The sequence below is a fragment of the Lissotriton helveticus genome, chromosome 5_1 (genome assembly GCF_964261635.1).
Source record: "Lissotriton helveticus chromosome 5_1, aLisHel1.1, whole genome shotgun sequence".
In the NCBI taxonomy this organism is placed as follows: Eukaryota; Metazoa; Chordata; class Amphibia; order Caudata; family Salamandridae; genus Lissotriton; species Lissotriton helveticus.
In genome coordinates, this window is record NC_136065.1 from 730,317,578 (window position 1) to 730,342,546 (window position 24,969).

The following is a 24,969-nucleotide window of genomic DNA, read 5'->3' on the forward strand; positions in this document are numbered from 1 at the left end:
CAAGCTCCTTATTCTCAATTTTGAACAGGGAGCAGTGATCCAGTCCTCTTTGGCGCATTCACTGCTGTGGGCCAAGGATAAACTAATTAGAAGGCACTTGCTTCCTCATCCATGTTGAGATGGAGAAGAGGCTAACCCTTGAACTGGCCCCTGTTCCCAAGTGTAAGCAGAGATTGAAGGCAGTTGACACGTTACCCTGACTCGTGCTCAGTTTTCCTGCAGAATCCAGATGATCATGGAGGAGTGGGTTAACCGTCACCGCCCCCTGCTTTCTATAGGGTACCTTTCACAATAGTAATTCAGATGCAGTATGGCATAAACCAACACCAACCACTATCTTTGTCCTCATGTTAGCATTCTATAAAATAGCTATGATGAGTCTCTTGGCAGTATTGAAGGTGGTGAGGATACCTAACCCTCTTTACATTGTGTGCCCTGCAGCCATCTTATCATGGAGCTCCTATCTCCACAGATTTGTGAACATAAAAATGGATGTACAAAGTTGATCCATTTTGAGGTCCACAGACATAACCCTAAACTCTCAACTGCATAACCTCTTCTGTTTATAGGCCTTTAAAAAACTTAAATAAATGTCAGTACTACTCCTCAGGACAGTAGAGCAATTGGAGGGTCTACCTTCAGAAAACCACCTCACCTGGCACTGAAAGTGTGATTCTGGCAGGGCAGGATGACTGTCAATTTATGGTGCTGCTCCTGTCCTAACAAGCTTTAAATGACACTGCCGGTCTTCACAGATACAGTTCAACAAGTAGCTACTAAAAAAACACACTTCGGAAAATAATGTTTTTTTATATAGAATACCTTGCTTTTTTTTAACGGCAAATATGAACAGAATTAAAATGGATGCTATCTGCTCCATACCTACTCCAGTGATCTCCTTTTTGATTAGCTGCAATTCCATATGCTGAATTTTAATTCGTACTAACAAGAAGTATATTTTGCCAACAATTACATCTTTTAAGTGGTACCTGTGGAACATACAAAATGAAGCATTAGTGAAACAGTAAATGTTGATGCTTTTTAAAGTTATTTCCATATAATTTGTTATGGTAAGAAAAAGCCTAATGCTATAAAGCAATGTTAAAAAAAAACAACGCAATTTTATGCACATTCATATCGCTCTAATGCGATCTAATAAATGAGTCTCTAGGTTTAGATTCACCAATCTGCAAGCAAAAAGTAAAAAGTAATGGACATAAGCCTTCACCTCTTCTAGTTATGGGATGAAGCAAAAATATGCATCACATGGGGACCACTGCTTGGCAACAAAACGTTGTGCCATGAGTTAACAGGGCATGCTTCAGTCTGGAATGGTGACTTTATTAATCAACTTCTCAAAACTTCTAAGTGAGGAAAATGGAAAGAAAGTAAGAAAAGATAAAAGACAAATGTGATTTCTGACTGCGAATGCAATGCTAAACACTGAGGTTCTGATTCATGAGAATTAGTGTTTAATTCCCCATCAATCACAGGGGAGGAATGAGGATCGCATGTGAATCTACAACACCACAGGCGGCAAACAAATTGTTATAGATAAGTAACGTTTTCCGTTTGAGGCCCGTGTTGAATATCGTAAGCTGTTCATAGACTGAAATGGCACCATTTAAGTGGCAGCACGCACAAACGAATGAAATCCATTTACAATACATTGCAGTCCGAAATACTTGATGGACTACCTACCATTTTTTGAGGGAGGGGTTTTTTTCTGTATTTTTTCAGTAGTTTCCCTGGCCAGCTCCAATATTTGCTTTTGCTTTGGGGAACCCTTCATTTCATTTATTCCAATGTACCATTGTAGTCCATTCTAAGAGTGTTCCACAGTACTTGCTTTGTATCTACTCTCTTTAGTTTCTAATGACACCAACATGAGTGTGACTGAAATTCGTTTTTGAATTTTTAATACATCAATGTTCTGCAGAATAGGCTTGCTAGAATATTCCCATAGGTGCCCATATGTGCGCATCACACTAATGAACAAGTTACTTTCCTTTGGTAACGTCTTATCAGATACAGACTATCTGCCGCAGATTCCTTACCATAGAATTATCCCCAGGTGTCAGGCTGGATCTGGAAATTATTAGTGAGCAGTACCCCTTCGTGTCAGTAGGTGGCGTTATTTGGCTCCACATGCAGTCGTCCACGCCAGAAGTGATGTGCACATGGCTATACAGGTGCCACCCCAGCATGCTGATGTCTTTTTGTTTTCACGACTTTCCATGCCAGAAAGGTGGAGCCAAGAAGAACATGGACCGCTGGTGTGTGGAACTAGGGCCCTGAAAGCGGGCATCCCTATCCGTTCGCAGAACGGGGAGAATGGGGGGATCTGTAAGGAATCTGCGGCTAGATAGAGCGGCTCTACCAGATTTAGCATTACCAATAGTAAGATGTTCATCTGATAGAGACTTCTAGCTGCAGATTCCTAACCTTAGAATAGAAACCCAAGCAATAGCTCTCTGGAGGTGGGTCTGCAAACTGAATTCATAAAAGGAAGTCCTGCAGGACCAAATGGATAAAATGCCCCTCCAGACTAACCTAACTGGCCAGGCAGTAGTGTTTGGTGCACGTTGGTGCCTGGCAGATGTCCAGGACCGGAAATTAGCGTGGTTGCAGACTTTGCTCTGGTGGAACGAGCACACAAACCATTTGGGGGTTGCTTCTAGTCCAATGTGTAGCAGATCTTAATGCAGAGCACGTTCCATCGGGAAATGGTTTGCTTTTGCAAGGAATCCCCTTTTTTGGGCCGACATATCCCACGAAGAGTTGATTGTCCACCTGGAATGGTTTCGTGTGGTCAAGGTAGAATGACAACACTCTTTTAGAGTCCTACGGTGGAGCCTCTCCTCTTTTTAGAGGGACGAGGAGGAGCATAAAAAGTAGGCACGGTGAAAGTTGGCCTACATGGAACAGGGTTACAACCTTCGGCAAGCAGGATGGTCGGGTCCGAAGAACCAGTTTGCCAGGTAAGGAGATGTATGGAGGCAGAAAAAACAACGTTTGTAGCTCACTGACCCTCTGGGCAGAAGTAACTGGCACCAGAAAGGCCATCTTGATGCTGAGAAGCCGAAGAGGGTAGGTATAAAGGGGCCCAAAAGGAGCACACATTAGGAGGTTAAGAACCAATTTAAGGACCAATTGAGGCATAACAAAGGGAGCTGGGGAAACATGTGTTGACGACCTTTAAGGAACCTATTTACAAAAGGGGTCTTCACAAGAGAATGCTGATCTGGCAGCCACATGAAGACGGAAATGAGAGACAAATAACCCTTCAACATGCCTAATGAAGAGCTCTGATGGGCTATGCTAAGGATAACTAGAACTTGGGAAAGGGGTGCAGATAAGGGTCACCACACCATAAACTTGTGCCCACGGAGAACTATACTACTTTGCTGGAGGGCTGCCGGGCTGCCAATATAACATTGCAGACTTCGGGGCATGGCTATGTTCAGCCTGCTCCTGTGCCCCATTGTAATCCGGCAGCATCCTTGCTTGACAACGGGTATTTTTCTTCCCCCTACTTATGCTGGGGGTTTAGGACAGCACCGAGACATCCTCTGCCACAGTGTGACCCACCCAATAAGGCGGTCTGCTCCTGAATCGCACCGGCTGTTACAGCCACAGTGTGGGGCTGCGTGGTGCTGGACTGTGGGCCCAAAGAGTGGCGCAAGCATGGACCCGGATCTAGGGACGAGAGCCGGACCACCCCGAGGAGCCGAGCGGGAGGTGTTGCCTGCTGGAGAAATAAGGCAACTGTCGCTGGACCTGCGCAGGAGTTTCCTGCTGCCTCAAGGAAACAAGCATCAGAGTAACAAGCTAAGATATGGTGGGGACCTGCGACACTCATGCAGAGGTGACACGGTTGTTGTGAAGCCACTGCAGGGCGAGGCTCTGAGACTAAGCCGATCTGCTGCTGGAGACCATCTTGAGGGAGTGAACATCAGTGGGCCGCCTGGAGCTGTGGCGGTCCTGCAAAGCCCTACACTGCCAGCAATGCCACAGTGAAGCATGGAAACTAGAGGTCCCATGACTTTGCGGTAGGGGCATTATGCTGGTGTACCTGGGTGACTCTTACTCAAGGGCTAACCCCCCTTGGACTACGGAGGCTTCTTTCAAAGTGATGCACTTTGCTTGCTGTTGAAGGCGCCGGAAGACGGAGACTAACGTGAGGCCCTAGGCCCGAGTGATATCCAGGGGCCCATCTGCCACCCCAGAATACTCAACGGCCTACGCTTTGGACCTTGCCTCGGAGGGAGCTGGGATACCGGCTGGGACTACAGCTAGGGATGGGAGTGGGGGTTGGCTTGGGTGCATATTTGAGGCTGAAGATCATCTGGACCTCTACCACCAATTGGTATCTTGCTGACTTCTGCCTGGCCACCCTCCCCCTGATGATTGCATCGCTCGCAACCATGGACCAAACACAGGTGTGTCCCTTGTAAGCTTCTGGATCCGCCTGCGCCCCGTTCTGCTTTGTGTTCGAGGTCTTTCTCTGCAGCTCCTGAGGGCCCACCTATCCGACGGTGGTTTCGCCGCACCAGCCCACACTCAGAGAGCTGCTTGTTATTGCCTTACCTGGACCTGACCCTCCCATCTACAGCTGGTGCAGTGGGCCTGGGTCTCTAGTACATCTATGCAGAAGCTGCTGCCCTGGCTGCTCATGCTAGCCATTGGGGTGAGCGAGCCACGGGTGGCGGTGGGTGCCCCCAAACTTCTGTTTCTTCCAGAGGTGTCCTGGTGACGATCGGGCGCGACAGGAAACCCCCACCGGCCCAGAAGATTATCAATACAACAAACCAGCATCCAGTGCCTCTTAGTCCACTGGTAGACCTCACGTGTTCCACTCATTCCGATCTTGCTACCATCCTGTAGGCAATACAGGACTTGAGGGAGGCAGTTCAAACAAAAAGGGGGTGGGGGGGGGGGGAGTGGTGTGGTGTCATCTCCCCTCAGGTCGCCTGGGAAGAAGCAGTCCAGGAAAGGGGCTCTTCTGGCTTGGACTGATACGTAGTGGGTGCTGGGGGGGAGGCTATTCAAGACACCTTGTTGACAGCAAGGCCGGATTTGTTCCAATCTCGGGGCAAGGATCTCAGCGACCCCGCTATATCCCCCCCCCCATATAATGAATAATGAAGCCCTGTGCCGCTTGATGTGTTCATCCTGGACCCAAGTATTGGGTGGAGGGGTGTGTTCCTGTTCACTGTGCTCTGGTTAGTGTTATGTTTGTAGGGATGTTGCCTCTCTGGGCTGCTGTGGGACACTACCTGTTGTCAGTGTAGAAAGCTGGGTTTCTGTTGCAGTAACCCCCCACTTTTTGCCAGATTGCTGATGTATTTTGACTTGATGTGCCCTGGGTCCCTGCTATTTGTGCCCCCAATTGGAACCTCTCTGGCCACATGCAAGTCCATTGTAAAAGGTACCATGGGAAGGCCTCTTAGGGCTGCAGCACATATTGTGCCACCCTTAGAGGTCCTGTACCTACAATCAATATCTATCTATCTATCTCTCTCTTTCTCTCTGTCTCTCTCTGTCTGTTTCTGTCTGTCTCTCTCTCTCTCTCTTTTGTTTTGGTTCAGAGAAAAGTGAAGAGTCGACACGGCACACACTCCTGTGTGCCATGCCTGCAACCCACTGCCTATGGTATAGGTAATCATTAAAAATTAATGGAGTAACCCAGTGTCACACAGAACTTGGGGTATTAGAACAGTATATAGTGAAAATGCGGCTGCACGGTCACCAAAAGGTATTGTCGTTTACAGTTATGGCCCACTTTGTACCAGCCAGACTATTTTCATATTACTTACGGATATGTACTGTTGTCCTCTACAGCTACCTGATGCCTCAGGCAACCCTCTTCTAAAAGTAATTTCCCTAGAATTATTCCAGGTAACTTTCACCCTGCATGTTTCTTTCAGCCACACGGGTACAATCACCCTTTTGCATGTCATAGAACCACATGTGATCCGCTTGGAATCACAGAGGGCCTTAAACCAGGTTCTCTTTCACACACCCACCCTTATCCCACACAGACCACCCTCCCTTCATCCCAACTAACTGAATTTTTGACAGATCTACTCGATCATCTGATACATTGTCCTTGGGTGTTTCACAGCACTTTAATTGCCTTCTCTTTACCATACAGGCTTTCCCCCTACACATTCCCAGTCCCGAATAAGACCCTCTAAGATGTTTTCCAATAACACTCTTCGATAAACAGTCAAAACGTTGACGTATTGAACAAGTCATCCCACACTAACATTTCACATAGTGATGCCTAAGGATAAGGCTCTATGTGTTAAATAATGGGTCAAGCTATTGCGGATGCATATTGAAGATTTCGTTCTCTCACTCCTCCTCCCCCTTTTCCCCACTGTGTACTGTAAATGTTGTTTCCTGCATATTACCTGACATATGTTTATGTATTTAGATATTCATTTGTTTTTCTGCTTGTATACATTTGTATGTATGATATGTAATACAATATATGACAAATAATATATCATCTACTTTTTGGAGTTTAATTCTGGTCAGTCTCATTGTGTTTGTGTATGGTTTAGGCACTAATTACCATTGACTGGCTCTTTCCTACTGATCAGGACAAATATATACTAAAGAAATGTAGTCCTTACACAACAGAACCATTATACTATATACTAGCTGGGTGCACTATACTACTGGTGAGGGTACAGCATGAGCACTGTACCCCTACAGTGTCCAAGTCTATTCTTAGACATTGTAAGTGCAGTAAAGTCATAAAGAGTATATGGTCTGGGAGTTTGTCATTACGAACTAAACAGCACCATAATGGCTTTACTGAATTTTGGGAAGTTTGGTAGCAAACTTCTCAGCATAATAAACCCACACTGATGCCAGTGTGGGATTTATTATACAATGCACTCAGAGGGAATCTTAGAGATGCCCACCCTCTGGTGGGTTCCCTGACTGGTACACACTAGCCTGCTACCAGGAGACACGTTTCTGGACCCCTGGCATGGAAGCCTTCGCTTCCTGAGCCAGAAACAGAGCCTTTCCTTGGCAGAAGTGGTAACACCTCCCCCAGGCCAGGCAGAGCCAACTGTGGCAGGGGAGCTTTAAAGGCCTTGCCGCCTTTGTAACGCGACCCCCAGCCTCTCCTGCTATCAGGAGCAGGCCCCCTTCCTGCCTCCCCTCTTTTTCTGAGGGAAGACAGGCGGGAAAAACTAGCATAGCCCAGAAGGTGTGCCCACCTCTGCCAAACCCTTCCCTCAGGTGGGGGAAGCGAGGTGAAGCTCACTCTTCAGTGCCCGCCACCTTGGAGATGGCAGGCACTCTCCAACCAGGATTAGGGATTGTGTCTACTCCCGACGTGGGGTAAGCACACCAAGGGTGTAGTCACCCCAAGATCAGTAGCCCATTGGCTACTGACGTCACGACCCCTAAAACGCCCCCTAAGTACAGTATTTAGGGGCCAGCCCTGTACCAGGAAGACAGATTCCAGCAATGTACGAAGGAGGAGGACAAAAGAAGACGCCCAGCAAAGGAGACTGCAGAGACAAACCGACTTGGCCCCAGCCCTACCGGCCTATCTGTAGTTTACAGAGATCCTGCACCAAAAGACGCCTTGTCCTGCAGCCAGCGACCTTTACAACCCCTGGGAGGACTTACTAACTTCCACAAAGACTGGATCACCTGTGAACAGCAGCTCTGTTCAAAAGAATCTCCAAAGCAAGACTCGGAGCCTGCTGAAGACAAAGAAACCCATCGCCCGGAACCACCACTGCAACCGACGCCTACGGCCCGAGTTAGAGTGGCCCACCGGTCACAGCAAGGTCCCCCAGCGCTCCAGAGTCCGAGTCCACCGTGGGTTAACCCCTCCAGGACTCCCAGACATCGCCTGCAGCCTCTGCACGGAGACCCTCCCAAATGCGAATGGCCCGGTAAGGCGAAAGCCAACCTCAAAAGACACCCTTGCATCCAGCTGCCATGCGCACTGGAGAACAGAACCCGAGGTGCACCTACGTACATGAGCACTCCAACTTACCTGCCCAGCTGTAGGTTCCTCCCGGAAGTCTTCCTGGACTGAGCCTGCAGCCAAAATCCAAAACCGGCAACTCCCATTGAAGAAAATGGGTCACTCAACGCCAAAACAGCACCCTGCACCTGGACGCCACTGTGGGTGCGCCTTGTGTGCTATACCGGACCCCCCTTTGCCCTGAGCTTGAGTCCAGGAGCTTTGCTCCCACAACCTTGTGTCCTGCTCGTGAGCAGCCACCAACCGGAGGCCCCCATCCGCCACTGGATAACACTGGGCCTCAGCACTCTGCACCCAGCCGCCCTAGTGCCGCTTAGGATGCTTTGAGGGTGCATCCTTGACCCTGGGGGAACCCTTGTTCTACCCCCAGAAAACCAACTCACAAGACTAAGTACTTACCCATAGACCGATAACACTCATCTCCCATAGGAGTGCATTGGCTGCTTTTCTGTGAAAAATCTTCCAAGTGTGGAGTTGGTTTGTATGAAACCATTAGAAAATGCAAATCCACAAAAACTGATTTACTTACCTTTTCTCTAGGAAATGTCCCAGTGTGATATCTAGGCATATCACAGAGTAGAAAAAGTAACTAAAAATGTCATCTGAAAAGTAATGCCAATTGTTTTACAAACAATCGACTTACCGGTAACCAATCCAATTGCACTCAACTGCATTCAAACTGTATTTAACTGCATTATTCTCGCAGTGTTATTATACTTACCTGTACCAAGCCTGGCTTGGTTGTAGAAAATAAACTAAAGAATATTTTTATATAAACAAATTGGTCTGAGTTCAGTCTTTGAGTGTGTGACATCATTTTTTGCCTGGGTGTGTACAATAAATGCTTAACACACCCTCTGATGAAGCCTTACTGCTCGCCCACACTACCACAAATAAAGTGTAAGATAACTACTTTTACCTCTGCCTACCTTTGGGGATCCACTGGACACTGTGCACACTATACCTCACTTTGGTATAGTATATACAGAGCCAGCATCCTACTGTCAGGCACTAGGATCCTGCTGAAATCGGGTCTCATGTGGTTGTTGGGGCAGATGGCCTACGGCCCTGTTCTTCTAGCGTTATGAGTGAAGTTAGGGCGACAGATGCTTCTAGGGTAGAAGTATGAGATGGAAGGGGGAGTTGGGGGGGGGGGGGTGGTTTGTGATATTGGTTTTAGTTTGTTTGACCCCGCAGCAAGCAGGCAGGTCGAGTCAATCATAGGCCCGCACCTGCCCCAACGGTGATGTCGCCGCCCCGAGCTGGAGTAGGATCTCACCTAGCCCATTGAGAATCTGGCTCTCAGGCATGGGCAGGTTGTCTCTTCCTCCAGATGGTGGCAGTTAAGATAATATCCTGGCCTACTGTCCTCCACCATGATTGGAGATTTCTACCGGCAATTCATATGTTTTAGGAAATGGACCTCCTGGGTGCCCATCATCCCTTCCTGGGCCGTTTGGTTATGATTGCATACATCATGCAGGCTTTGCCCGGGATCCCGAGGGGTGGCTATCTTGTTGCATAAAGGGTTCCCATTGGTGAAAACTGTGTCGTATATTTACCCCGAGGGGGGTACGTGGGGAGAGAGGGCACGATGCAGGGGCAGCATTATAACCTCCTGTCAGTGTACGTCCTGCAACACCTGCTTACGAACATGCTGCAATATGTTGGGATCCTTCTCCTGACCCTCCTGGATGGTTTCACTGAGGTGGGGGCGACTTTAATGTGTTTCTGCACCCTGAGATGGATACCTCTGGCCCACCTTGGCCGAGGCGTGAGGCCAGCTCCCCACATTTTATGGCTTGGGCGGATTTAATGGGGGTTTGTGATGTATGACAAACCTGGCATCCTCACGATCCCACTTGCACACACACTTCAGTGGCACATAAGACGTTCTGCAGCTCTCAGAGATCAAGTACCTACCCAGGGGAACCTCTGACCATGCCCCTCCTGTGCTCCAAAGTGCCCTTCTCACTGCTGTGTTGCGACCCATGTGGCGTATTAACGCATGATACCTTACGGACCAGGATTGCTCCGAGATTAAATAGGAGATTAGTTAAAGTAAATGGGGTACGGTGGAGTCGGCAGGCACATTATGGGCTTCAAGCAAACCAGCCCTGTGAGGGCTAATTAAGGGGTATGTGCTGGGCAGAGAAGCCTTCAAAATGGAACAGACAACAACCCTAAAGGCCCAGATTCTCTCTATGGAGCGGTAGGCACGGCGGCAGCAATCCACTGACCTGGAATGGCGGGTGGTATTCACATGGGCAAATCAGTCTTGACCCTGCCGCCCATCGGAACAGTCCATCCCGAACTGGCAGTCCAGGTCCTCCCTGCACTGGAAACAAGCATACAGGGACCGGTTTCAGAGCATCACCCCATATCAGCCAGGCTAGCTTGATTCCAGTGACACAGTGAGCATGGGGCCCATGTCTGGGCATACCCTTACCACTTAGTGTGCCAAAAGCAAAAAAAACATATGATTGGAGGAATGCTGAACAAATCAAACACTCACCCCCTGTCCTGTATCTGTGTTTAATCCATCCTTTTGTTGCTCACCACGCCACCCCAGTTTGGACCCAACCATATACATATCAGTCTTAACCCGTTTTTTTCCCTCCCAAGGGTCTGATTCTGGTATCCTCTCTATGGCTGCCTTAGCCATGAGGTGACCCCACTCCCCGGCCGAGTAAGGAGATTTAGTTGTCTGTCAGCCTGTGGTACGTAGGTGGCACTGGTGGAAGGGTAGACATGAAGGGGAGGTTGTAGCCCCTTCGGACAACCTTTAGAACCTTGCAGTCTGATGTTATCAACCTCCAGTGGTGCAGATGATGGCATATCGTGCCTCCCACTGGGTGGCTATGATGTTCGGAGGGCAAACTTAAGAGGCTTGGAAGCTGCGCCTGGCAGGGGAGTGGTGGGCTAGACCGACTTCTGGCTATATGACCCATGAGGCCTGTGGGTGCAGAGTCCTCGATCACGCAGGGGCTAGGAAGCTTGCGTGCCATGGTGGCTGGGTGGTTAGAGACACGGCTGGAAGCCCTTTCTGTAGCCGCGAAAGGTGGACTGGGGATGGCGAGGGGCCATACCTGTACCTCTGCTGTCCTTGAAGTGTTCTAGCGCTGAGTCCACCTTGTCTCTGAAGAGATGAGAGCCATCAAAGGGCATGTCATCAGCAAGGCTTGGACATCCTTTGAAAAGCTAGTAGTTCTCAACCAGGTGTGGCACCTAATGGCCAGGGATAATGAAACAGCTCTGTCCAATGAGTCAGCTGTATCCATTCTACAGCAAATGGCAAACTTGGCTGCTTTCCTCCCATCAGCAAACGGGGCTAGCGACAGGAACTTATTGCCCCGATGCGGACAACGCTTCAAGCATCAACAAACTTTGATTCTGAAGTCTGATAAATTGGACATTCAAATTGACCTAACAAATGTCATGGCCTCCTACATCGCCAAGATAAACTTGAAAATGGATAATTAACCAATCTAACAACAAGAGCACAATCCACATATACTCCAGAGGTATCTGCATGCGGCCCAATATTAGATAAACGAAGGCTTTCACCAAACTTGCTGGAACAGATTATCTGCCTTAATAGACGCTTGGTTAGTTCACCCACTGACAAAAACCATCCCGGCCCAACTACAAAAGAGCAGCTTTCAACAGTAGCACCAACCAATGAATCGGGAATTAACAATTCCAGCCGGTCGTCCTTTACAGAAAAGGTCGAGAATACAGATGCAGAACAAACGATGAAACCTTTTCGAGTCAATCAAAACCATTGTTGCAATCTAGAAGACAAAAAAAGAGAAAGAAAAGCAAGAAATAAAACTAGCGAGGTCAAGATGGACAATACAACCAAACTATATCCAATCTTCTCCACGCTACATGACATAAAACGTGCAGAAAGGCGTACTTCTTCCCTAACACCCTCTGTAGGAGGATGTATATCTGACTATGGTTACCCCCAACTTTTTGCCTAGTGTTTAGCTGGTTTTCGACTTAGTTGGCCTGGGACTCTGCTAATCAGGGCCCCAGGCTATCTGCGCTCACTGTAAAATGGACTCCATGTACTTTAGGTACATACCTAATTGGATATTGGATCACCTTTTGAGCCCCTGTATAGTGTACCATAGGTACCCAGGGCATAGGTTCATCCAAGGCCTACCAGGGGCTGCAGCATGTATTATGCCACCCCTGGCTGGCCATCCAGATTGACACAACTGGCTGATCACTCAGCTAGGGCAAGGTCTTGTAATCACCCCTTGCTTAGATATAGTATTCCTATATCTAACCTTATATCTAGACACATATGCACCTATAAGTCACTCCTATGGCAGGCCTTAACAATCCTGAAGGCAAAGTGCTTGGTTTTATGTGAGATGAGGCTGTAGCATGAGCTGAGCCTGTCTTCAGCTTTCAGAACCATGTCCTTATAGCTGTTCTAGGATATAGCCATACCATATACTCTTAAGTGCATTATAATCCTCGCGGTTAAATGCTAACTTTGGTTTGGCTTTATCACAACATGTCGTGTAAGGTGTCATACGCTTTGGAATACTACCCCCTCGCCAGTTCTGGCGACGGGGGTAGCATTCCACCCTTCTAGAGGGAGAAGACATGTTGTTCCTGTTAATCCCGGTTAAAGTTAACCAGAGCCTCAACATCACAAACTGGATGCTGCTGCCACAGACACAAGTCTGACCTGTTGCTGGGAGTCCTTCCAGCGAGGGAGGCTTGGACAATAGATTTCCTGCCTTGGGAGGTGCTAGCACCACCCCAGACAGGCCTTAGTGTATTGGGGCAGGGAGGGCTGAATGAAATGAGACACTGTCTGGGGCACACAAGGTGCTCCATGCATAGCCTGGTTCAAACCAGTTGCTGGGGCACTCCAGCCCCAGCTCTGGCGCGAAACTGGACAAAGGGAAAGGGGTGTAACCACCCCCTTCCCTGGTCCCACCAATAGGAGGGACCTAGCAGGTAATCCAGCCCCTTTGATTAGTATAAAGGTAGGAGCTGAGTCTAGAGACTTTAGATTTATCCTGAACTGAAACTTGAAACAAAACTCTTGACCTTCGACATTCTACTGCAACTAGAAGACTGAAGAATCTCCCTTGTGGTCAAGGAGTGACCACCCTGTGCAAACAGGCACCATCCAGCGATCTGCGGTTTGCTTTGTCGACGCTCCGCCGGAGCCCGAGCACAGAGCCCGACAAGAACTGGACTTCCAGACTTCTTTGACCCCGATCCACAGCCACAGCAAAGCTGAGACCCGTGGAGGCGATGAGAGACGTGGGACCGGACATCTTGAAAAACCTGCTCATTGCTACTTGTGCAGCTTCTGAGACACCCTTGAAGTTGTGCATTGGGGATTGAGAAGCCCCAGCCCCGAGCACCTTTTGCACCAACGCACAGCCCTCCACACTCACCGAGTGCCGCGTGGGGCCTGCTGGTACTTTTGTGCTCGACGCGTCTGTCCGGTCACTTGCCCGTTGGCTAGTGGCCTCTGTGACGACGAACCTTTGAATATACACCACCTGCCTGGTTGCTCCAGGCTTGCTCCTGCTTCCCTGAAAAGGGAAAGCCCCCCAGACCTTGCTGGTCTGGCTCGAAGCGAATATTCGATTCCTGCGTGGGTTGCATTTGCCAAGGCCTGTTGACTCCAATCCGGAAGCCGACACCGCCGACAGCGAGATCCTTCGTGGGACAGTCCATATCCAGCTCCTAGTCGTCGTCGTCGACGCCCCCTGGTCCACGTGGCTGCAGAGACAAGCTTCACGACATCACTTGATTGCTTCGCGACATCGCCTGGTTCCTTCCTGGTCACTGGCTAGTGACCCAGACTCTGTCCCCTCTGCTTTCAGGTACTCTTTATCCTTGATCCACCCTTGAATCCAACCGGACACTTCTCTCCTGGTCGCCTGCAGCATCTTTTTACAGGTCTCCATAGGATTCAGCGACGAAACCAGACAACTTGACACCTATGCACCAGGCTCCTGTGGGTGAGGTAACGCGAGTACTCCGGTGCTCCTGTGGGTATTGACTATCCTAGTGTCCTAGTTTTCAGTAGCTTTCTCCTATCCGGAAGTGTCCTAAATCAACTAGTTTCTAACTCTTACGTTCCCATTATATCCCTATGGTAACTCGCGCGTGTGTTTAGACACTGCACACGCATCCCGTGGGCCTCCTGCTTCCTAACCTTTGGTAGTACAGCGTAGCCCCAGCGATTCCCTAGGCCCTAGGCCTACTTCCTGTTCGTGACGTGGTACTTATATCACTATTTTAGTATATGGTTTGCAACGCCCCTAGGGCTCGACTGTATTTTGTGCAACTTATTGTATGATAATTAAGTATCTTGTTAAGTGCTTTGGCCTCTGACCTCATAAAGAGTTCAGAGGAGTTGTGTTAGGAATAAATACATATATATTTTATATATAACCTGTGTGGTGTCCTTTCATTTGGTATTCAAGGGGTTACATATGGTAAAACAGCTGGTTTCACGTGCTCTCTGAAGTTTTAGCCTAAGACTGCTTTGTCCATGCTACCACTAGGATAGCTGGTCTATAAGGTTGACTTTACAACCATCACCATAAGGGTTGTTTGGACTGGTGCAAGGTGCTCACTAGAATAGTGAACATCATATACCACTCCTCTTTCCTCCCAAACTGACGTAAACAATGGGCCCGTTGGCACAAACCCAGAAGCACCAAGATTTACTAAAAAAACTATCCAGGGACACCATCACTACGGTCCGGGATAACATCCAAGCTGAAATGGAAATACTTAAGTCGGAAAACAGAGAGAGTTCGCTCACAGACATAAAACAAGCATTTGCAATGCAATAGGTCTCGCAGTTGTTAGAGTTTGAGCTATTGGCATTGTAAATGGCAAGGCCTTTTATTTATGTGTTGGTTTTTAAAACATAAATAAAAGGCATTGTCATTTACAATGCGAATAGGTTAAACTCTCGCAAATGCGAGACCTATTGCATTGCGAGGATTCCAGAGCTTCCCTGAAAAGGGTTTCTGATTGAATGAAACGTAGGTGATTGGGCAGTTGGTTCCAGGCCTTGGTCCATATCACTGCGATTGATTTCCCCCCTTTTGAGACACACCTGGAAACAGGGGGTTTTAGTAGGTTTTTTGGATGATCTGAGGGTGCACCGTGGCACATACCATGCGGACCTAGGCCGAAGATAGTGAGTGCCTGAGGAAAGTGGGTATGGGAGACCAAAGAGTATGAGTCCTGTTTTTTTTCCACATGAAAATGGGCACAGTAATTTTTCAACCCTGTAGCAAGCCAGGACACATTTAAAGTTTTGAAAGAAAAATCATAACGCCAAGAAATCACAATGAGTATCTTTGTTCGTAATCATCTATACTAGGAAATGACAACCATCAAGGCACATTATTTACATTACATTTGCTAGACTATTACAAGTTATCTTTTTTGTATTTGTATTTTTATTTTTGTTTAATTTCAGGATTTTTTTTATTTCGGAGTGGATGTAGGAGATCAGTAATTAACTTCATAGGTTACTTTATTTCAGTATATCTTTTAGGTTTATCACAATAGTAATGCAATGACTGTATCCACGTAGGTCTCGGTAGATGGTACATTCAAGTGGATTGAGGGAGCACTGTTGGATGGCGGTTTGGTGGTGACGGAATTGCCACTGGCCTAAGTAATGATTAGGAATAAAAATGAAAGGCGTCTTTTGTATAGATTGGCTGGAAGTGTGTGGACAATACGTGTTTGTGTATGACGACCTAAGAAACTTAAATTATAGGCAACACAACACATCAGAAAATATCATAAGCAAATCCAACGCCACTCAGAAATGCCACAAGGCCAGCAACACAGCACACATGCTAAACTGCAATAGACATTCAACCAACCTAAAAATAAACCAAATGGTAATAAAAGCCTTCTACCTTCTTTATTCCCCGAAACTAGAATCATACAACATTGTTTAATAATACCTCGCCACTCAATGACCATTTATAATTTTGAAGCAAAATGTTAAAACTTCTTAACAAACAATGGCAACACCAAAGTCCCAAGATGAACCAGACCACCAACAGACGGAGTCGTACCAAATAAGTAATGCTGTATTACAGGGCCATACTACTAGCACACGAGTGTTAAACAAATACTCATAACACTTGGAAAAGTTGCTGTATATAACAAATGTAACACAATTCACTTGAAGCATGAGTGGTAAACGTGATCAATGTGACGACATACAGCACTCTGTCTAACGATACACAAGCAAAACAAAAGTACAACACATATTTTAAGTTGGAATAAACAAAGTCTGAACTCAAAATGGTTCGGTAAGTCTCGATTCAAAACGATTTAGTAAAGGTCGTTTATAATGCTCACAAACACGATATGTGTGCTCAACCGGTGTGGACATCGGATACAAAGGATGTATACAAGTGGTGCCAATCCAATTCTAAATAATATTAAACTGCTGCTTAGTAAGGCAAGTTAAAACCGAAGGACAGACTAGCACAACATGCGTAATAAGGCTCAGACTTAAAATCACTGTGTAGACGCCATTGGAAGTGGTGGGTGAAATAGGCGGGCAACTTTTACGTCTACCAAAGAGAGGGAAGCCATGATCTGGGCGGGATCCAGACACAAAGTGGGAAAGAGACTTGCTGGTAACGGTATAAACACAGAGAAATAAATAGTAGGCGAAACACTTGGACACAGAGCCCCTTGCCGTCCTCAAAACAAATCATAACAGAATGAAAACAAATAAACATAAGAGTGAACTAAACAATTACAAATTCCACATTCGATCATTTTGACCCTATTTTTGCAAAAGTGCCCAGTACCTGGAGGCTCTCTGATCGTATCCCGAGAGAAACAGAGACCAGCTATCTCTGAGACGCTGACAGTTTACATTTCTAGTGTAACCCAGATTTCTAGCAATGCCCAGGTTCTGCTGTGTGGACACAGGTGACACTAGCAACACTCACCTGCGACTCCGCCGAGCCATCCTCAGGTGCAGTTGCACGACAGCCTGCTGTGTGGCGTGGGGGTCCCCAGTCCTAGAGGGGTCAACCCCGACTCTACTCAGGAGTCGCCCGGCTCCGCTCTTTTTTCATTTCTATCTCACGCCAACTTGTCCCAGCTGCCCCGGGAGGGTGCGCGCGCAGCAAGGAGGAGGGTCCAAGTGGTAAAGGACTGGGAGACAGGCAGCCTGCTGAAGTGTGCAAGAGAGTGTCAGAAGACGGCCCCCCAAACACGTCCGTAAACCGGACGGCCGAGAAGGGGACTAGGGAATTTCTGTGCTGAAAACAAGCCGATAGGATACCAGAAATGGGATTTAAAAAGCAGAGATAGGATGCCTATGGGGAGGGTGAGTTGCGCGGTAAAACACTAGACAGTAAGGATAGCACGAATGGTAAAAAAGTTAGTTACCCCTACAGCTCCAACCCAGCTTGCACCAGGAAATGGGCGGCAGCGAAACGGACAGGCTGTGACACCCAATGGCGCTGATGGAGTACAACAGGTGAGAGCGGGCCGAGTCGGAGAGCGTGGGCTGAAACACCGGAGGGAGGGAAAGCGAAAGCACGTGCGGTGGGGGTGAGGGTGGGGTGTGTGTGTATGTGCGCACTTACTGCATGCAAGCCTAATTAACGTGCACCAGCTGTACACACTTTCAAAGCAAGCGCGCCTGCGCAAGCGCGTCTTCACAAGCGCATCCACAGACCCCAATCGGCGCATGCCCTGGTCTGTACCGCATGAGAGGCAAGTCGCTGACAATAAATCTCTCTGGCGACAGCGCTTCACGCTGCATCACCAGGTGCGAGACCTAAAAAAGCATACGGGCATGGAAGGAAAGAAGAAATGGTCCACCGAGGTGCCTCCAAGATCACATCACTAACCCAACCCAGAACTACTGCTTCCAAATCAAAAAAACTCAACTAGCCTAACGGAATGCACTTCATCAAACAAGAATGTAAAATCATCAGCAGTAATAACGGTAGAACAATCCACCCCAGACCATACTCAAGGCTGTCAGCAGCACGAAATAAAAGAGACTACATGCTCAGGACTTCCAGGGGCACTTATTAAAAAAACACTGCCGTCCAGAAAGCAAGTGAAGAGGATCAGCTATTGCAACCCCAATTAAGATTCCACATTATAAACCAGACTAACTCTGCCTAAGGGACAGTACAGCTAAGGAACACCTAAGAGATGCACTAAAGTCCAACTGCACAAAGCAGCAGATAATTTGGACTCCGGAATATGAATCGCAAGGAAGACACAACATACTAAACAGAAGTAACATATTAAGACTCATTGTTGGCGGCTCAGTTTCTGTCCTCAGTACCAAAATATGCCATAGAACAAATGCTAAACTCATGGCAGTCGCCCGAGACAGCTCAGCTAATAATAAATAATTCTGACAAATTTGCTGCTTGGGGTATAAAACTATCTGCACCAGCAAAACCTTGATACAACTCACCACTGTCGGATCTCCCACCGTACCAAACGAAACGAGACTCCCATAAACCATTGGCAAACAAACAAGTCTATTCAATATTACAGAATGCCAAGGGTAGACGTGACCCTGGAAGGTTCAATTACAGACCGGAAAAAAGTAACAAATTCAAGCTTCAATCAATGGGGCTGGCTTCCAGGCACCCTTGCCAATAAGAAGACGGTGTGACAAAGAACAGAGAAAATCAGTAATGCTCATGGAAACGTGATCTGCATTCTATCCTTGAATATAGCTGGTGCAAAAAAGCATCTTGAAGAAGGTTTTCCCCTCCATGAGTTAAACAACTGCGATATAATTGCTTTGCAAGAGACACGGGCTCCGGAAGATCTCCCCATAGCTGCTTTTACTCATAACTCGGTGGCGGCCGAAAGATGTAATCACAATTACGTTGCATTAGCTTTAAAAATCACATCGGAGCAGCTGATCTCTCCAGATCGTAGTATTCAACTTATCAAGCTCTCGTACTAAAGTCAGGGAAAAACCACAACAGTAATTCTGATTTATTATTATGCACAACCAACGGACCAAAAGAAAAGGAAGAACAACGCTATTCTAATTATAACTTTTTGGAATTTAAGTTATGCTGAACCAGCATGAACTATTGTTCTGACAAGTGACTTCAACACAAACCTACTTTATACTTCTGACGAAGACGAAAACCTGATAGCTGACAATACTTTTTGGAGCATAAAGCAACGGTCTTCGAATAAGCATACTCGTAAAGCCATCAGCTAGTAACAGCTTTAGAATATCAGGGAATGCGGGTGATTAATAGAAGATCTGAAGAAGACACCCCACCAAAATATACATATTACGGCTCATGCTCTCAATCAGCACTGGACTATACGATCATAATGCTCCCATTAATGCCGCTCCTTGCACATTTTTATATAGAGTACACCACAATAAGTGATCACTAAATCCAACATATTGTTTTCAATCTAACTTTGCCAAGACTGCAAACTGCGACAGGCCAGGAAGTTCATTTGAACACTACAAACTCATAATGTTTAAACTGGTCAAGCGGAATGACTCCGCAGCAATTCGTTACAATGAAAGAGCATCTTGCTGAGTCGGTATTAGGGAATACCAACTGGATAAAAGCATGGTCCTACTTTCCTGCAGGCCTTCCAACCGTAAGTGCAAAATCACGGCATAAAGGTAGTCTCATCCTACCCATACATCAGACTAACAAGTGAGGTACAAAAATTGATAAGGGACCTAAAAAGAACAGCTAGGAAACTATACAAAAACGATAGCACTGATGCTTCATAGGAAACATTCCAGGAACAGAGAACACTCTACAAAAAGAAGCTATGGGAGAACAAAAGAGCAAGGGCGGACACTTTCTGGGTAAAGTTAATATATAAAGCGAGACAACATAACTCGAATACATTTTGGCTAACAATAAATCAGCGGAACCGGCCTAAGAACATCGTATCATCAAATGTTCAGGAACAGGACTGTGCCAACTATATAGCTCTGAAATTTAAGATACTGCACCACACTCATGCACAGACCAACCAGGTCCTTAGAAGCCTTTCGCAAAAACAAGGCACTAGGGACCAATTCACCTACATTAATGCAACGATTGACAACCTGGAGTCTTTAAAGGTTGCCAGCTCAAACAATTCCCCTTATACAACAGATGCTATAAAAAGAACTTAATAACCAAAAGCAAAAGAGATGGGGCTCATGGCCCCAACGGTGTCCCCCCAGCCGTTTTTAAACACAACACAGTTTTTTTTAGCTTCCAGCTAGAGACTCTTTTTGCCAAAGTTGAACTGTTAAATCAAATTCCAGACAACTGGCAAGGCTCAATTCTGACACCAATTTATAAAGGGGGTGACAGATCAAATCCATTGAATTATAGACTGATTGAATTGCTAAACGTCAAAGCTAAATACCTAGCCTCCTTGATCCTGGAAGACTTGGTTGACTGGTCCAAAGATCTAAATTGGATACCCATAAACCAGACGGGCTTTAGAAAAGGGATTGATACAATCTCTTACATTCTATCCATCGGCCTAATAGCAGAGAAATACAAAATAAACAGAGCTTGCATCTCTGCTTTATTGATTTAAAAGCCACTTTTGACAGCGAGGATCGGAAATTATTATGGACGAAACTAAGATCATAGAACATACCAGAAACAATTTTAAAAGGTTTATTGCTATTTTACACGTATACATGGGTAAGAGTAAAACTCAGAGATGGATCAAGAGTCTCAAGAAAATGGAACACAAATAAGGGTCTGAAGCAGGGTTGCGTGCTGGCTCCACATTTATTTAACTTGTTTTTAGCTGATCTATTGGATAAACTTACCACAATAAACTCTCATTCCCCGCATCTGGGATTCTTATCCCATTCGCACCTCGCCAACGCCACTGACACAGTCCTACTCAGTTTGACCAAGACTGGTCTCAGGAGGCTAATAACGGGTCTTGTAGAATTCCTAACAGTAAACAAGCTAGAAATGAATATAGCATAAACAAAAACAGTGCTTATTAGCAACCTGCCAGCACGTCCGTATAACATCTGTCTTAAAGGCAAAGCCTTGAAGAACGTGTCAAGCTACAAATACTTGGGATTCTACCTTGATAATAAATTAAACCAGTGAGAACAGAAAAACTACATAGCTCAACGGGCAAGTGTATTAATCTATGCCTATAAGACACTGGCAGTAACATTGGGGGGCCCCTCACTCAAACCACTGATCACTGTATTAACGGCAAAAACACTGCCTACTTTAACCTACGCCAGCTTTGCCCTCCAAGGAAAATATGCAACTTTACTTAATAACCTAACAACCAGCATCTTCAAAAGGGTTTTTAATCTCCCTCAAATGGCGTCCCCCACTCAACTATGATTGGAATTTGGTTTAATGAACGAGACAGTTGGCAGGTTATACTCAACAATTAAAGTGCGGTACTGAATAAAGCAATATTCAGTGGACTCTAAACTAAACAATGCTTTGTGGTTAGAGCTAGAGAAAAGCCACAACGTATCACATATGCGCTATTTGCACAATGCACTTTAATCTACTTGTATGTTAGAACAAAAAATGTATCGTATGTAACATTTAAGTCCACACTTAATAAAGTCGCAAAACTTAATTCGCTCTTGCTTGACAAAAGTATTTTGAGCCAGAGATCCCACGCCTGGACAGTTCTCAACAACTACAAGGTTCTCAAACCTGCAGCTTACTTAGATTTGATATTTCGGGTCCACTTAATAAAACCGCTTATGGCTTTGCGTTTTTGAACAATCCTTCACTGGCAGATGCCCCAGAGTGGAAAAATATTGAAGTAAAAATGTGTCGCCTACGGGGATGTCCAAAAGAAGATCTTATCCACATAATATGCATCTGCAAGAAACTTCACCCAGCACGAGTCACTTTACTAAGCAAAGCTTTTTTGGGCTGTGGAATATGATCATGCCGGGCGGCTATTATCAAAGGGCTTGATCCATCTGACCCTCAGATGAAATGTAAACTGGTTACGTTCCTGCGTATACATGAACAGGCTATGAAGTCAGTACAGCAACAAGACGGTCCACCTACAGAAGGTGAAGGTCTAACGCCAGCAATAATTGATCTTTTGAACAACCGTCCTGAGGACGATAACGCAAGGAGGGAGCAAGTGGACCGGATCATCTCGGACGTAGAGATCACTATTCTCAATAATAACGACTTGTTGCCAGTACCGAAGCGATGAACTCTTGTCATCTGTTAATTGCCGGTTCACTCCTGCAAACCATGTAGAAAAAAGTAGAGTACAGGCACTATTTTATTGAACCTTAGAGCGTATTTATGGTTAACAGTTGATTTTAAACATGTGATATATTTACTGGCTTGATATCGGACAGTTGAATGATTTAAAACATTGCTTGATTCTTTTTATCATAGCTGCTACAAACAGTAAGGAAAATTGTTATGGTTTTAACTAACTAAACAATAAAAAAAATCATTTAATTTCAGTGCATAAGCTAGCTATTGGTCATGTGCTCAGAGAGATGGGGGGGGGGGGGGGTTGGGGAGCCCCTCCACCCAAAAAATATAAATTAAGTTATTTCAAAGGTAAAAATCACACATACTTTCCTTGCATTTACTTGCCATGCTTGGTAAAAGTGTGAATAGTAAAGGCTGCATTGAAAAGACATGTTTTAAAGTCCTACAATCCTCTCTATTTTAAAAGAAGTCAGCATATCCTCCTTTGTAAATAGTTAAAAAGAAAATGCCCGATTATGCCCCATCTCACATCCTTGAAAATGTTATGTTATTATTATTTGTACCGCTCCAGGACTGAATGCCACTAAGGGGCAAAACACTTAATGGCTTTAGACTCCTGGACACTACACTCTTGAAATAATGACTGGACAAAACAAAACAGAATAAAATAATTTGACCAGTCTTTACATTGTGCCTGTTCATGTTTATCTAATTGTAATATATGTTTTTTTAATCTAATCATGTAAATAATATGTTCTAGCATTACAAACCATATTTCTACTATATAACAATACATAGGTAGGGGGTCATACTATAAAACAAGAACGAATAAGCATACTGACTGACAAATACATTCCTTATGAATTCGTTATTTCAGCAGTACTACAGGGCCTGTGGGTCTCTTTCTAACTTTAACAATGCACACTATAATACTGCTATTCGGACTGATGCCCCAGACTGTAGTGGCCATATTTTAAGCAGCTGAAAAAGGGGTTGACTCAGTAGCAAGGAAGTACATGTTTATAGGGTATGCAAGGAACTATGGAGTGGATCAGGTTGCAGTATGCTGAACCAACTGCTAGAATTAGGGTGAATAACCAACAGTCAAAGTCCTTCCTGATCACCAGTGACACAAGGCAGGGGTTTCCTCCGTCACCCTTGCTGCTCATTATAGTTATGAAGCCCTTGGCCTGTGTCCTCAAGGAATGTCATGCAAACAGGAGAATACGTATGGAGGCTATAAAACCTTTGTTTCGCTATAGGTGGATGACATTTTGCTATATGTTAAACATCCTGTCAAAAATATCACACAACTCATCAGGGAGATTTTAAAATTTAGTTGTGCGGCTGGCATTCAAATAAATTGGAACAAATCAAAAATATCTCTTAACGGTAAAAGTGTATTTCAGTGCTATATAGAGAAGCCAACAAGGGAAGTGGGCCTGCTTCATCTTCCCCCTCGGAGAACCTGGGAAAGAAATATAAAATGTGTAATCACTGAGAAGCAGTGCCTATTCTGCTGTGCATAAATTAGATGTATATCATGGATTACCGGACACCGTTGGGTGCACAGATGTACCATACACCGCCACTAGTACACAAACTGTGGTTCAGAGAAGATGACCAATGCGCAGATGTGGGAGGCTGGGAGCAGATTTTGTCCATATAGCATGGCATTGCCCGAGCATCACATTTTGGTCAAAACGTTTCTAACTACTTAGCAGGATAATAGGTGTTATATTGGTGACGCCGCCACTTGATGCCTTATTGGGGTGGGCAAAGAAGGTACCAGCCAACAGAAGAAAATATGCCTCCCTGGCATTGTTAAAAGCCAAAAGAAGAATGTGGGTACGTGAAATACTCCAACCACCAAGCAATGATTAGCAAACTTGAAATTATTTAACAAAAGGAATATGCTACTTACCAGTATGCATCTGTTCTTGGCATGTAGGGCTGCTGACATTCATATCTGTGCATAGATCGCCGCCTAGTGTTGGGCCCGGATGATTGCACATTGTTGTCCTGGAAGAGTCTTCGAAGTATCACGAGATAGGTGGCTCCTCCTTCGGACTACAGTGCGCATGGGCATCCTCTCCATCCCAAGATTGTTTTTCGCCATTGTGGCAGAGATGGAGTATAGTACAGTAAGAGATGTCCATGCAAAGAGTGAATGCTGCAGCTGCGACATCTTTTGTATCGCTTTGTTCGCCCTAAGTGTGGCAGGGTATGCTCAGACGCGAGTCCCTTGTTCACTTGGCCACTGGATTCAAGATAGCCTGGCTGATGAGGATTATGAATCCGAAACCGGTCCCAAGATGCTTGTTTCCGGTCCAGGGAAGACATGGCTTGGCAGTTCGGGCTGGACTGTTCCCATAAGGCACAGGGTCAGACTGATTTGCATATAGCCATGTCTGAACTGGGGTGGCTGAGTGAACTAAAGAATGGTGATGGATTAAACCCAGATCAGTTGACTGGGGGTGAGTGTTTGATTTGTTCAAACGCTCCGTCCATCATCCCCTTTTGTATCGCAGCTGCGACAGGCACCGGGGAGGCGGGTGGGCGATATGAATGTCAGCAGCCCTACATGCCAAGAACAGATGCATACTGGTAAGTAGCATATTCCGTTCGAGGCATGTGGGCTGCTGAATACATATCTGTGCATAGAATGTATAGCAGTATCTCCCCTAG

The 24,969-nt window shown here is 46.0% G+C and overlaps 1 protein-coding gene across 1 annotated transcript in view; it reads right to left on the reverse strand.

Moving 5' to 3' along the window:
- The window catches only part of VPS26A (VPS26 retromer complex component A), a 260,399-nt gene that overhangs the window by 114,521 nt on the left and 120,909 nt on the right, over positions 1–24,969 (reverse strand). Inside the window, exon 6 of the mRNA XM_078643202.1 lies at positions 883–989. Within this exon, the coding sequence (XP_078499328.1) occupies positions 883–989 (107 nt within the window). The remainder of the gene's footprint in view (positions 1–882; positions 990–24,969) is intronic.